The sequence below is a fragment of the Anopheles funestus genome, chromosome 2RL (assembly GCF_943734845.2).
Source record: "Anopheles funestus chromosome 2RL, idAnoFuneDA-416_04, whole genome shotgun sequence".
NCBI classification, from domain to species: Eukaryota; Metazoa; Arthropoda; class Insecta; order Diptera; family Culicidae; genus Anopheles; species Anopheles funestus.
This window is the reverse complement of record NC_064598.1, coordinates 45,531,328-45,547,691: the sequence shown is the minus strand read 5'-3', so window position 1 is coordinate 45,547,691 and position 16,364 is coordinate 45,531,328. Positions and strand designations below refer to the sequence as shown.

The window sequence follows — 16,364 nt, the reverse complement described above, 5'->3', positions numbered from 1 at the left end:
AGGGCAAAACAAAATTGACTTACCGAGTTGAGATAAATGTTGCCACCGAAACTGTTCATGTTCAGTACCAAACCATAGTAAACGAGATTCATCGTGAACCAAATGCACAGGAAGCAAAATGTCACCAGGCGAAGATATTTCGAACGGAACAGCTCGCACACACCGGCCGCCGTTTCCTCCTCGTCCATCGGAGGTTTTAGCAGTTTGTCCAAATTGTCGGGTAACGAGCGTTTGTTGAAGGCTGCCGCTTTACGGATGACTTCCTTCACCTCGGTAATTCGACCTTTGCACAGCAACCAGCGGGGTGATTCCGGCAGGACGAACCTAAAATAAAGACATGTTACTTTCAATTCTAAAACCGACTAATTGGTTTACTGTTTCATTTATGTTTTGAAGTCAATCCAGATGCCTTATACATCATATTAGTTAACTGTCTTGCTTACAACAAAACTATTGCGCGTATGATGCTAGGATGTGCGTGTAAAATAATTTTAAAGCGTACCACATACTGACACAAACGCTTGACAATTTTAAGCACACCGTACCACAACATTCCGATGTCAAACCACAGCCATCGACTTGGTCAATGGTGCCGACCATATCGGTACGGAAGGATACCTTTATCGAGCGTAACCACTAATTGCTAATTTGCAACGGAAGCAAAATTTTCCAACTCTCGGCATCGTATTACCTGTCCGTGCAGGCAGCATTCCTGTCGAATGGTAGAGAAATGGGACGATTGTGAAAGGTAGCGCCCCCAGGGTTGTGTAAATGCCAACCATGAACCGTGAGTGAAATTGATGTAAACATGGAAGCATCCGAAGGTCGGCACCATTTTCCACGCCACCATTTTACGTTTTGATACCGGCAGCATGTTTGTTTGTCGTCAGGCCACCTCGTTTAGAATTGTTTTGCAAGTTTTGCTGGTTGACGCGAACGTCTCACTTAACAAGGACAAAAAAAAAATTATTCGCGACAAAGGCAACCGGCACCATAGGAAGTGATTTGTTTGGCAAAAACAAACATAAAACAAAACATCGAACATACACACCACGCATTGGTTTGTGCATTCCTTCGTAGAGATTGAATTGTTGATAAGTTTGGCATCTCATTATCTGGTGATGATTTTTTAAGCTTAATTAGCTTCGTACTGACAGCTCTGTTTGGATGGTGAATGGTACTTTAAACAGCAAATTCTTTGCTTTCAAAAGAAGTATAGCGCCACATCTGGCAGATTTCTCTACGACACTCCAACACGCACGCGGTAAAAGTTTGGGCAAAATCAAGCTAACCTATTTTTAAGCGATCATTTAAACACATTTTTCCTCAAAAATCCAATTTACCCGGGTGTGGGCGAAGATACTACTTTCGACCATTCTTTCGTGATGAAACCCGATACGGTTAGGAAAATTTATGGACAGTCGAGAAGCAACAAGTTGCAGCGACATGCGCTATGTACTCCATCGACCACCAAATGGTCTGTGAAATGGTTTCGCTTGTTTGACAGGTGAAACGGTTCGTGTGTGGTTTAATTTATGGCTAGCGGCATGACTGGCTTCCCTGAACTGTATGTGAGGGAGAAGAGTAGGATAGTTTTTTAATTCGACTAGAGTTTTAATCGACCGTACCATCAAGAAACAGTTCCACGATGAATAGCAAGTGAATTTGTTTCACTGAATCATTTTAAACAGAGATCTAAGGATTGGATTGATTTTATAAAGTACTTTTGCGCTTAATCTAGTTTTTGAGAATAGTTATTCATATGAACTTTCGTTGAATTTTGGTTTCGTCGCATCATGAGTCGAATGTTAAGTTTTATACATCTTCAGAGATTCAATATATGTAAACGTTTTTCCGGAGCGAATCTTCAGAATATTAATGATTCTCACATAGTCCAGATTTGGAGTAATTCGTTTCAATGATACGTTCACATAACACTAATTTAAAGTAAAAATTAAAATAAATAGGATTCAGTTATCTCTACTTACCACAATAAGCACAGAAACACTCCCGGCAGTCCAATGCATAGTTGAAGATTTCGATAGTCCTGCGTCAGATATGCAATGCCGGAGATCATAATATAGGACACGGGCAATGGGAACAGATTGTACATGCCCGCGATCGTTCGCCATTTGCCATCGACGTACTCGATCGCTAGAATAAGTCCCGCGTATGTTACCGACACGGATACGATCCCAAGTAACGCTCGAAGCACTAGATAGAACTCGAACGAATCGGCAAAGTAAAGAGCCAGCCCTGGGTTCGAGTAAACAGTGGGATTTGTTAGCTATTTGTACGTTGAACGCTTGCAGCGAAGTTTGTTGCTCTCACCAAAAATCGACTGCAGGACGGCAGAGATGAAGAGCATCATTTTGCGGCCAAACTTGTCGGACAGTACGCCGGACGTGATGCCACCGGTTGCGACGCCCGCCAGGAAAAACATTTCGGCCACATTCTTCAGGTACTCCTTGTCGCAGACGAGATTCCACTCCGAGGACCAGGTGTTGCCGAGGTTGTCATCTACGTCAAACTCCCAGGCGCTACACGCGACCGTATCGGTGAGGTTCTTCGGTAGCGTAAAATTGCTCTGAAACCATCGTTTTGGAAAAGAGAATTTTTAGCTACAAGGCGCAACAGGGATATATTTTTCTTTCAGATAAACAGTGAACTTCCTCATCACAAATAAAACAAACAGCAAAAGTAGTTTGGAAGTAATTTTCCCGCTTTGTCGATATGTGGTTTCCTTCGTCTTTTTTTCTTCAAGAACAAAGATAAACACAAAGCAAAAAGGAGCAAAGAGAAAAACAGAGAGAGAAAAAGAGAAAGAAAAAAGAAAGAACGGTTGCTACTTACCATCGACAGCTGGGCGCTCGTTAGCGCATTCCAGTCGTAATTCAGCATCCGGCAATTTTCCACCGAACCCGACACGTTCCGCCACCGGTCGATCGGGACATCGTCTAGATGTGTTGGCCGTCGGCACCAGAAGCTTTTATCTGCTGCCTAGGACGGATTGATTATGCGCAACATTAACCGGGAAATGGGACACCGTATGAATATTGAAATGGTTTTTCTTGTGTTTTGTGCGAAAGCACATAGAGCGACATATACACAGGGAGTTTTGTGGAAAACGGAGCAAGAAAAAAGAAAAGCCCAGTGCTTTCAATTGGTCTAATTATCGTGATGCGAATTCTTCGCATGTCGCAAATCTGTCGCACACGGTTGTGAAGTTAGCACGACCGAAAACGGAACAACAGGAAGCGCAAAACAATAGATTACAGAGGCTATAGTTTGCGGTTGGTTTCATGCTGTATTGTGAATTTTAAATTGTTTAGCTTAATAAAATAGCTCGCTGTCTATATATAAGGTGTACAAGTAAGTGATTAGCGAATATTTTTTTCTCGCTCAAAAGTTGAGATTGTATTGTACAAATTGCTGCATAGTTTCAACTTCAAGGATTATCCAACTGCAATTATATTTTTTTTTACTAAACTGGAAAATGATTAATTTCAGCAAAAATTATTTTTTTCCTCTTGAGCCCAAGATCGAATCCTTTAATTAAAGAAAACTTATTTTACTAAGAGCGTTAAAATATTGATCATAACAGTTGGTAGCTGGGTGGTATCTGGACTATAAGGCTTGAATTTCACTTCCACTATTCTGCAAAATTATAATTCTTGGATTGGTTGAGAAATACTGCATCGTGCCTGGTCTCATATTTTGTCCGATGTTTCATTTAATGATCGGTTCAAACGAATTAGCTGAGTTTGATACCGTTCCTTATTGACGCCTGGATCATTCGTAAACAGTTCATAATATAGAACTTTCTTCTGATCCCACCATAAGCAGAGCATGACTTGCTGCGAGTAAATATGTAACGTTGATGTCTATTGAGCTTGCTCACCGAGTTTATCTTATTAAGAGTGTCCTATAAGGTTCCTTGAGAAAACAACAAGCCTCGGTTGCATTATCTAAAGGAGAAACATATTACTCCCCTTACCACTAAGAAAAATATTTGACGCTGATAAAAATGCCTAAAACCTAAATGCCTAAAAAAACTCATCCCTTATCTGATATTCCCCATGGCTTCAAATTATGTAAAACAAAGGAAACTTACTCGTAGACCCAAAAATTCAAATATTTTTAAAATTTGATAATAAATATTTAAAAAAAACACTCCAATTTTTGGCTAAATCTCGCTTTCTCGTTCATTGTATGATAAGAAACTTTTCCCTACAGACGAACATACCTGAAACGTAGGCGAGTAAATGTGGAACGTGTTCGGCACCTGGAACAGGGATAGCAAAAACGTCATGACGAACTGCCATTTGCCATAGTCCCCGATCAGTTCGCCAATGATGTCGCTCTCCTCTTCCGAGCTTTTGTGCTTCTTTGGCGGGATTTTCGTACCGCCACCGTCACCTTCGTTGCCTCCACCCTTGCCACTCGGTTTGCTGTTTGCCTTGCTGTTGCTACTGCTCTTGTTGTTGTTGTTGATGCTCTTGCCACTCGTTTGGTTGTGGCCGAAGGATGCGGGCGGGTTGGCGGAGGGTGTGGGTGACGGGGTGGCGCTCGGTTTGCCCATCATTGAGCTGGGGCTGGTGGCCCGTGACGAGGGGTTCAGTGTAATATGCATCCCGGTGCAATCCTGATCGGGATGGCCGGGCACTGGGGACGGTTCGTTCGGAGAGGTGTTTTTGGATTTGAACATCTTCACTGCAAAAAAAACAAGGAAATATTTTATTTAAAAAAAAAGCATAAACTCTGCGGAAGTGTTTATTAGTATCCTCACGAAGGGAATAAAAAAAAGTAAAGGCCCAACCAAAAACATCTAATTCTGCCATCAAATGCAAGGCCGAAAGCAAAAGGTACGTTTTGGCCACTAGACTACATCTTTCCCTATGGGTCAAGTATGTAACAATTCGTGCCCGTGCATAATTCGTGCACAAACGCGCACTGCAACCCTCAACGCCATCCCCCCGGTACGCCTAATAAACTTCGTCACCATTGCAATCATGTTTATGCATCTCACATCCTAACGCGATCCCACAAATGGAGAAGAATGTAAAACGTTGCTTTGCTAAATAAAGACACTGCCCGGTACCTGCCTGGAATGTGGCTCTTTGATGTTGCACCTTTGATACCGATTTGATAGCACTCGCGTGTTGTATATGGAAAACAAATTCCGTAAGCTCAGTATGTTCCGCGCACAACACCACACTAAGTAGAAGCGATCGCTACACTAACTTGCCCGAGACTCAAATACTCAACAGGGTGTGTACGTTGGGTTCAAACTCTGCTGCAGCGAACCATTAAAACAAGCTTCTTTAGCCATCCCTTCCTAAATGGTGGCCCTTCTCTAGCCGCCTTTTGAAACAGAAACCACAACCTTGCCCTTGGTGTACCGTGGTGTTTTCGAAGGAAAAAAACAGAACTGCATTCGTTACGATCGGTTTGATTTTAGCGCTTGTGTTACACGTTTTCCGGATTAAAATTCAATTTATATTGAAGACACTTCACCTAACGATGAACCTCCCTTTAATACTGCCTTCAGATAATGCTCCATGAAGGAGGACGATTGCAGGTCAAGATTGCACCCCAAGATGGATTTGTTTATAGACTTTGGAACATCAATTCTGCCTTATTACAGACATATTTACCGCCAAAAAAATGAAATTAATTTGTAGTAACAAATTTCAACAGTTATTAATTACCACTTTGTTTCATGCAAAACATCTCGCCCAAACATTCAATTAACAATCGCAGATTATAGCAAAAAAAAACACGGCTAACGTTAAAACAAACGTTAATTTATCTTATTAATAATTCATACCACACGTAATCTAAATAACTCTCGTGCCTCACCCTTAACACCCAAACAACAAGTAAATCACACACACACCGAAACGAAACGGTGTTGCCTTTCCCATCCTGCCGATGGCGCTAGCGGACACCTTCGGATGGAATAATATTTCAATTAAGTCACGTACGGCGTATCCATCTATCAACCGATTGCCACTCGAATCGGTTTAATAATGCCGTAGACACTGAAACCATCAATTATGAATCAGTATCAGTATGCCATGCGGCTGTTGAAATTGAAGCAAAATAATAACACACAAAAAAAATCATTGCAATTTATTTTTTTAATCAACGCACTACATAATTATTAAAAATAAAATCATCAATGGTAATATATTGTATAACAAACACACGAATCGTGTTTTTTTTCCACCAAATGTCCAGCCGTGTAGAAGAAGACAAAAATGCTGGACAAACGGAAATTACATCAACTGAACCGGACAGAATGTTTTCCATTTGATTGACATTTGAATGGGCAACATTACGCACGTCCTGCCGGCAACATAATGGGAAGTGACATCTTGAGAAGCAACCGTAGTTAATCTTCATTTACGTTTGCACCGTTCCGGTAAGGCGTTTTCGGGTCGGGATCTTTGCACCGTAAAATGGTTTGCGTTCGATTGATCGTTGAAAGGGATCGGCCGCTCGTATAGCGCATTATACCCATTAATCTTTTGCGGTTTAATGCGTTTTGCGCTCGTTGATCACAGCGGTAGCTGTGCCTATGAATGTAAATTCCGCAAACAAGTTGAGCGACGCTCAAGTGCGATCGTAGCTGCAATTTGATTGCTGCTGAATGAGTGGAATGTAAACATTGAAGCACATGTTTCCGTTTCGGGTTTTTTTTTCAGTGCTCTGTTTCAGCTGTGGGAAGAGTATTATTTATTGTATTAAGGGGCAACGTAAATTGATGTTCTCGGTTACATTGTTGCTCTATAGCAGTGGATCTAAATTAACTCATAAGTGAGCTAAACTGAAGATGTTCTATAGTACAGCTATGGTTCTGTATGTTTCAGTTAAAAATTCATTATATTATATTTATCCTTAACGTAATTATACGATCATTTGTTTTATGAAAATAAAAATAGTATCGAAAATGATCGAAAAAATTTATATTTCAAATAACACCAAACAAGGCAAATATCGATATAAACTGCTTTATACCATTACACCCATGCGTATCCTTTTTTTTAACTCTACTTAATTAAATGAAAATGTTCATCATATTTTTAATTATTTTTTAAATGATTTCAGATGATAATTTAGGAGTAATTTTTTTTTTGCCAGTTCGGGTAAAATTTAACCAAAACGATAAAACAATTTAAAACAATTTAATAAAACGAATGTAAAATAATTGCCTTTAAGAAGATGCTATACTGCACTTATTTGTGATCACATAATAGTTAATAAGTGTAATAAAAGATTTTTGCATAAACATTCGAAAAACATAACGAAACCGTAAAATAATTTTTAGAGAAAAATTAAGGTTACATTATTTCAATTCATTATATTATATTATAATTTTATTTAATAAAGTAAAACCAAAACGTGCTATACCCAACTCCCAAATGTCCAGAACTTCTAATTTAAATCATGCATTGGTATACAACACGAAAACTTTTTATTAATGTGCTCTAAGTTATGCTATTACGCTGCAATTCACGATGTAACGAAAAAAGTTACAAACGCGTTACAAACGCTTTAAAATATGTAATTTTCATACAATTAAATTTTTTGTACTTTTGTTTAACTTTATAAAACACTATTTATCGTCTATCTGTTTTACTTTCTTTTTAAACATTAGAAACACAAGTGGTCGTATAATTACGTTATCTCTCCCTCTCCCTCTCTCTCTTTCTCTCTCTCTCTCTTGTTGGCTTTAACGACCGCTGCGTTACGGACTGTATTATTTTAATAAAAAAATTGAGACAAAACATAAAAATCTATTTACCACACAAACTAATGCACTTGCACCGATTGAGCAGTTAATATAGCTAAAGATCTGCGTAATACATCATAAGAATATATAATATCTTGTAGAGAGCATCATCTTGTTATCATTAGACAAGCTCAAAAAAGTCAATTAACAAGAAAAACCCAAAAATCTTAACCACCAATCGCTTAATCCCATACCTTTCTCACCTGATAAAGAGCTTAAGAGATGAGCTCTAAATAAGCAAACGGTTATTTACTTGTAGCCGTGTTCCTTTCTCCAGTGACAGCTGTAGAATTGGATCGCAAATTCTCCACCGCACACGCAGCGATATTCATCTCGCGAAAGGCTCGGCAGGTGGCATATATTTCTTTTCATCACGCTATGAACATATCCTATAACCGGGCATAATCGTAGCGAATAGCGAACTTTTCCAATCCACCACCGGTTTTGCAAAGGTGAGCGAGAGTTGGCTTGAGATTGTTGACTTTTAATTTGCGTTCGCTTCGGGTTGTCCGCGGGGATGGATTCGTGGTTTGTGATTACATTTTGCTCCACATCAAACACTTTGTGGTGCAGCAGCAATAACGGCAAGCTATACTTTCGATGCTCCCATGCCAGTGACACATCCGTCCGTAGTTCCCTTCGATGTGAACGTAAAAGCTCCCCCCTTGATGGTCGACAGAGTTGACGGAGTAACTTTGTGTAAAGTTTTCCTAATTGCAAAACGCTCCTGACTCTGTTTGACGATCGCTGGCTGGTGGCAAACTAATATATTCTCCCGACCCGATCGGTTTCGGGGGGACGGTAGCTGGGAATTAGAAGCAGCGAGCCAGTGGAGGCAGTAGCCAGCTGATTGCTAGTCAAGAACTGAAACGTATGCCAGTGACTCTGTTCTCGTAAACCCTCACCAGTCTGTACCGGCACGGGTGAGATGAATGTCTTGTTGTCGTATCACATCCAAACAGTTTCTATCTTTCGATTAGTTTGCTACAAACGCGAAAGGGGTACCGTCTCTGTGGTAGATTTTTAATAAACATTCTGCTTCATCTTGGTTTTCCCTTCACCGCACCGGAACCAGTTTCCGCTGGTACTGGGCCCGCCCTCCCAAAAGCTAACGTAAATAAATACCATTCCGTTCGTTTGGGGGTAAACGCGGTAAACCGATTTGGTAAAATTTAGTTAGAAACCCATTAAAATGTGACTCTGGTTTTTCTGGTTACGAAGCCAAACCAAGACGGCGCACGGTGAGATACAAATGTAACCAACATCAAACAGGAAAAACGCACACACCCACACACACACACGAATGTCAAATCAAAAGTTCTACCACCAACGAAGTAGTACGGTACGGTTTGGAACGGAAACGATCTAGTGAAACATGGATGAAAACGATCCCATTAGAGGTTTTCGGTAGGTTGAGTTTTTTGGGGAAAAAAATTACTTACAAAACCACAGAACAGTTTTCAAAAAAGAGACTCAAAAAGGAGAAAAAGAAATACAAACAGGAAGGAGTAGCACGCAATAATTTTGCAATCTTAATCATTCCCAACCGTACGGCACGTCATTTCGGCACCACCAAATGTTACCACACCAGCGGAACCCAAGTGGCAACATTAACGTCTGGCATGGACCACACCTCCAGCAGCCAGAAGACCGGCCCTATCATCATTGGTTCGGTACGTGACTTCATGACCCGAAGTTTGTCTTGCTGGCTTCCTTAAATGTCTCTCTCACTCTTCCCTCGTGGGCCGAAATCGTTCGTCGACGAATTTGCATTCGTGGGAAAGTTTTCGTTTTCGTCGTTCTATACATTCGAAACACAATCTTAACTTTCTCGATTTGCACAAGGATACCGACGGCACGTTTTGGCACCAGGGCGCGTGTGTGTGTGTGTGGGTGTGGGTGGTAGAAAAACCAACCAGCTACAGTTTATCATTTTAATGCCATCCGGGCTGGAGGCACGGTTTTATCCGTTTGAGATACAAGTTGGAAACATCTTTTCACTTTCAAACTACATCTTACGGTGAATTGGAAAAGGAATACAGAAAACGAATATAAGTGCGTACTGGATGCTTAAGCTATACAAACAGAACAGCCAGCCAGTGCAAAGCAGAAGAAAATTCTATTGAATGTTATTATAATTGCAAGCTGTTTCTGTAAAGTTTTGTGAAACGAGATAAAACCATCACATTTGACAGCTGTTGTATGTAAAAAGTTTCAGTTTTTTTAATTATGTACCTAAACATTTTTTACATTAATTTAAAAAACTATAAAATTCAGTAATGTGAAATCAAATTAAATTTTAAATATTTTTTTTTACTTTAACACTAGAACTCTCAAGCGTTTTAAGCGTTTCTCGTTCTTGGTAAGTATATAGTAGGATATTATATAGGAGTATATTTTATTGTTTATTGGATATCTTGCTAGAGATTATATATGTAAAATTCTTGGTTCAACTGCCATAGGATTGTTTAACGCCAAAAAATTATGTGACAAAAATGAAGCGTTCCAGTCAAAATGAATGGTCCGGTAGTTCTAGTGTTAAAGCTATTTCGACTGAAACGCTTCATTTTCATTACATTTATTTCTGATTTTTTTTATCTATTGAGTATTACAAACTCAATAAAAAATATTTAAAACATAATTCTGCACTTCAATTGTTGTTATAAAGTCAAGAAAAATTAATTTAAAAAAAAATATTCCTCAAAAATTATTAGTTGCAGTGTTAAATATCTCTAGGGGATTAAAATTCATGAATAACACAAATCATTGCAATTAAGAGACATGTTGTGTGTGAAATGTTTTGCAAAAGTATCGTACATACGATGCAGAGAAAACAAGCTGTTGCATGCTTGATTACATTAAATGTTATGCTACAAAGTATGACCGACCGACAAACCGATCTACACCGACAACTTAAATCTCGTAAAACCAATTTGATACTCTACCCGTGGATGTAACTCGATACATCCATCCAATGGGATGGTTCGTTTGCCCGCCCAGTAAGAATTATGGTTCTGTGGCATAACTTGGACCAAGGTTGGCATGGGTGTCGGTGGTAAAGTTTGATTTATGATGTGGAGATACAGCGAAACGGTGGCCAACGGTTGAAAAACTGACACCGAAAACCGAAAGTTTGATGAATATCATTTATCCAGTTGGTAATAAATTTGAAAGTGTTATTAACTCTTTAAAAAAACACACAGAAAGAAGAGAAGTCTCCTCGGGGGAAATGCTGTGTATGTGATGCGTAGGGTTGTAAAACAGTCCACTAACGTCCCAGTGGTAATTTGTTGAACAAACTGTCTCGTTTTACGATTTGTTGAATGGGCAGACTGGTTATCAATATTTAATTTCTATGTACTTAGATAAAATGTTTTACAGCATTTGCAAGCAACAGTGAAGAGAGAATAGTAAATGAAAAAGAAAAGAAAATTCTGAACATAATACAAAATTTAAAAAAATAAATAAAAAAAATACGAGAAGGAAGGAAAACCTTTTACACTTCTGAAAAGAAAAAAATAAACCCTCCGAACTGTTCAACTGGCAAACCGAATGCGAACCGACATATCCTTCGCATGATGTCCTATACCTGCGTTTTCGAAAAGCAACAGTTTTACTATCGGTTGACTTCATCCCGACGGAAAACATCATCCTACCCCGGTTAGTTCGGAAAAGAGCACTAATCGTTCAGGGTCGTCCACTTGCAGGATCTACTGCCGTTTTACGAAAGGTCAGTTATTTCCGTGTTCAGCCATCAAGATAAAATCCCGGATAGGACCCGGGATGGGGTATGGAATGAGTAAACGGCACAACACAGCTTTGCAACATCCTTCGTGACCTTCACTTCACATGATGACGCTCTAAGGCACATCCTTTGTGTTGTTCGCCCGGGTGTATACACATACAAACACATACACACACACACACGAGTCGATGGAGTTGTCGGACGATTGATTGATTGATTGGCTCATCTCACCCATCGTTGGGTCAGCAATGTTTTCTCATACACTGTCCCGGTATGATTGCCGCTGCTTAGGGTGAGAGTGACATTAGAAAGCTGAAGGTGTAGCCATACTGTAGAAGCTGCCCAAGACCGGATGTACGTTAACTGGTTTGCTTGGCTGCCTGACCTTCTGCACTTGGCTGCACCTCACTTTCGTCAGAAACGTTTGCATGCAATGGTTTAAAATTGGTACTGGACGACGACGACGATATATCCTTTTTACTGTTCTGCAAGATTGCAAGTGTGTGGAGCCAACAGCAAGCCAATACACTTTATTGAGCAACATTAAGGGGGTAGTGCAAACTGTTAAAATAATACTACAAAATAAAACGTCAATAGTGAGTGACCTTGGAGAACCTTAAGCAAACCACACACGCACAGATTGGTACGACAAAAAGACAAATGTGTGGCAAAATGAACCGAGCTGACACAACTGTTGATCCTTCGAATCCTGTCACATACTACATTTCATCAAAAATCTCTTGGGTTTATTCACGTGCCCACTGAAGCCACTGTATCCCTGTACGGAGCACGGAATGGGGCAACACTTTAAAATGGAAAGGAAATGAGAATGAATGATCATGCTTGCAAAGAACCCGGGGTTGAAATGAAGTAATAAAATTGTGTTTCGGATCGAAAATAGAATCCGCCGGTCGGTGGATGTTTTCACCAACCAATCCTGCCACTAGCCCAGGCCTGAAGCTACCGTCTAAAGATGCTACTATGATTCTAAACACATATACCCGTTTTTTTTTGTTAGCTAAACTCAATGGAGACGCATGGTGCCTTGAACGGCTTACAAGGGATGTCCTGCCTGGTCATTCACAGTGCCTACGGACAATTGAATTACGGGTTCGCAAAACATCGCCATGAAGAAAATGGAGCAATGCAAAATGGTATATCTATATATAAATTCTACTCGTGCAGTAACGCAGCGTTACTGCAGTGTTGGCATATCGGTTATTCTAAGGCAGTGTTGTAAAACTTTAATTTGCCCAATATGAAAGCTCATTCAACAAACCCTGCATGTTCACTAGGATTGGTTTCGTTTTTTGATTGTTGTACAAATCTAAACCTACTTCGACTTATAGAAATGTGAATGGATTATACCAAACGATGTTTTATGGTAGTACGATGCTAAATATTTCATAGTAGGCTGGCTCAACAAACGGCACAAGTGGTATGGTTTCCAGAGTGTGTTGGCCAAGTGAAAATAAACAAAAGTTGAAGAAAGCAAAATTAACTACATTTTAACAGCAGAATATTAGTTTGACGCAATTCCACGAAGATTTATCATTTTTTAATTGCTGAGCGGGAATTGCTGAATGGTAGCGGCGCGGCTGAATACACCACAGAACGGGCGATCAAATCCCTTCCGGGCTAAACTTCCGTACGCAGGACAGACTGTCTCGCTACGGGTTAATAAAGCCAAGGAAAGTTAGCAATGGCTGGCCAAGATCTCTTCAAATTGTAGTGAATTTAAAAAAAGAAGAAGAGTAAATGGTGATGCCCATCCAGGAGAAAAGGAATAGCTGGTGAAGATGGTGATAATATTGCCAGGACCGGGCCACCGGGCCACCATTGACCACAGCAAATTTTGAAAAACAGTGAAAACATCCATTAATATACTGCGTTAAACGGATCTGATTTGCTGTCGGTAAGGTTTTTCAATTTACTTAGACATTGTATTCAACAATTTACTATTTTTAATGGTTGTAGAAAACGGATACATGTCGATCTTACAATGGCACATCATGAAACCAAGACGGAAAAAACCCGAAGTGCGTCTTAAAAGGAATTTTCTAAGCCCTCCATCAACATCTTCAATGTTCGAATTTTCCCTTTTTTTGGCGATTGTAGCAGAACTATTGTAAAGAAATTCTGACGGAGCCAAGATAATAGATTGGAAATTTTAGATGGGTGAAAAGAAGCAATTAAAACCCACGATGGCCGGGCTGACATTGATTTTGACCAACTTTGAAATCCTCAAAACGAACGAATAATTCTCATATCGGTTATTAGGAGCTCGCGGTGAAGGGTAAGGAATCATTCAATTTGATGGAAAATTGTTTCACAGGTTTTTTTTCCTTTTGGTTGTAGCAGATAAATTCACCTAATGTTCGAAGCAAATTGGCATGTTCCGTCTGTAAGGCAGGATTTCACTGTAAGTACCGTAATATCGCCAACGTAAACCGTAATTACATCAGAACATTTTCAGCATGGTAAAAAAACGTCTACTAGACGTGACAAAAACTCCATAAAACATGTACATACCTCTTCATTAAGTAGATTTGTTGTATAGCCCAGTAACCGGGCCTATTAACTAGTCGCTATATAAATTCTACTCGTGCAGTAACGCAGCGTTACTGCAGTGTTGGAATAGTTGTTTTTCTAAGCCACTGTTGTAAAACTATAATTTTCCCAATATGAAAGCTCAATCAACAAACCCTGCAAGTTCACTAGATTGATGTGGTTTATGGTTGTTGTAAAGGATCTAAGCCTACTTCAACTTATCGAAATGTTAATCGATACGATCAAATGCTCTAAACGATGGTTTACGGTAGGACGATGCTAAATATTCCTTAGTAGGCTGGCTTAACAAATGGTACAATTGGTGCGGTTTCCAGAGTGTGTTGACCAAGTGAAAGTATTCAAGAAAGCAAAATGAACCGCATTTTATCACCAGAATATTGAAGCAATATTGCACGAAGATCTGACATTTTTGAATTACTGAGCGGAATTGTAGAATGGTTGTGGCGCCGGTATCTACACCACAGGACCAGGGTTCCAATCCTATCCGGGCCAAAGTCCCGTACGCAGGACCGACAGTCTCGCTACGGGTAAATGAAGTCAAGGAAAGGCAGCAATGACAGGCCAAGACTTCTTGAAGTTGTAAGGAATTTTAAAAAGGAAGGAGAGTGAAATCAATACCAGGTGTTGCCTGTCCAGGACAAAAGCAGTAGCTGGTGAAGATGTTGATAATATTACTAGGATCGGGACACCGGGCCACCGGGCCGCAATTGACCACAGCCAATTTTGAAAAACAGCGAAAACATCCATTAATATAGTGAGTTAAACTGATCTCATGCGTTGTCGGTAAGGGTAAGGAATGTTGGAATTTCCTTAGACATTTTATTCAACAAGTTTCTATATTTTTTGGTTGTAGAAAACGGAATACATGTCTGCGCTACGAAAATATTCCTTTTCCGTGGTCGATCCTACAATGACACACCATGAAGCGTGCCTCAATGGTAGTTTTCTCAGGCTTCTAACAAAATCTTCCATACTTGAATTTTACCTATTTTGGCGATTGTATTAGAATTATTGTGCGCAATTCTGACGGAATTTTAGATGGTTGAAAAGATGCAATTCCACGATGGCCGGGTTGAAATTGGCCGTGACCAACTTTCGAATCAGCAAAAAGAATGTATAATTCTCAAATCGGATCGTTTCTTTTGGTTATAGCAGATGAAACACATATGATGTTCGAAGTAAATTGGCATATTCAGTCTGGATTTAACTGTAAGTACCGTAGTATCGTCAAAGTTTACCGCTGTATCGACACAACACTGGTCAAGTATTGAAAACGCTGCCCTTGATGCTTAATAACTAACTAAGTACTTCGTTTGGGGAACGCGTTTGAGGTTAGAACCGGGGCAAATCCATGCCGATAACAGGTCGCAATGATATCCTTCTACATGTGACGAAAACTCAATAGAATCGGCATTACGTAGATCTCTTGCGTAGCCCTGTAACCGGGCCTATTAACTAGTTCGTTACAAAAAGGCGAAAGAACCAACGAGTACGCTACCCGGCCGTAGCGTGCCGTGGTTGAGTGAGTTGGTTGATAGGTTTATTGGATGTTTTGATTCCACGAAAGCTTTGCCTAAATCGGGGTTTAAAGCCGTTTCGCCAAAAAGGAGGGAAATCGCATTTAAAAGGATTACAAGTGAACGGTTTGCTTGTTTTTTTTTCTCTCCTGTCTGGTGTAAGGGAAATTCCCTTGAACCCTTGAAGAAAGTGATACTGATAGGAGTGAGAACTTCAAAGGGCATTACACATTAACTTCTTTTATTGTTAAATCTTGTCTAATCTTGCGCTCCAACACAATTTGATGCTGTTTTCAATTATCAAACGAAATCTCATTTCCTGTACGTTTATTTATCTTTTACTGTTGTGCAATCATTTCTCTTTTCTCTCACGTTCTGCAGTCATATCATTGCTAAACGTGTATTAACACCTAACCAACCAACCAAAAAGTGGTTTCAATAGAAAGCACAATATTTTTCTTTTCACGATCTGTAGGAGGCAAAATAAACAAAAAACGAAGAAAAAAAACATTTTAATCAACTCCAGACTGACCGATTCAGAGTCAAACGCTCCGAGCACCTGTTTTCCCGTTAAAGACAACCATAATCAACGGTCCGAGCAGTACAGGAAATCATTACTGTCCTGCCCTTCTCATCTGAAGGATGTGTTCAAGGACGTAGAAAAAACTATGGAGATATGTTTTTTTGTTTTCCTCATAAAGCTATCACTTTCCACATTGACAGCAGCTGTCCA

General features: G+C 39.8%; 1 protein-coding gene across 8 annotated transcripts in view; it reads right to left on the bottom strand.

Moving 5' to 3' along the window:
* Positions 1-16,364, bottom strand: part of LOC125765520 (organic cation transporter protein) — a 37,921-nt gene that overhangs the window by 2,997 nt on the left and 18,560 nt on the right. For all 8 annotated transcript variants that reach the window (XM_049430743.1, XM_049430748.1, XM_049430747.1 and 5 more), the window contains 5 exons: positions 4,247-4,713; positions 2,854-3,000; positions 2,332-2,587; positions 1,989-2,256; positions 24-324 (listed from right to left, as the gene is read on the bottom strand). In XM_049430743.1, the coding sequence (XP_049286700.1) occupies positions 24-324; positions 1,989-2,256; positions 2,332-2,587; positions 2,854-3,000; positions 4,247-4,713 (1,439 nt within the window). The remainder of the gene's footprint in view (positions 1-23; positions 325-1,988; positions 2,257-2,331; positions 2,588-2,853; positions 3,001-4,246; positions 4,714-16,364) is intronic.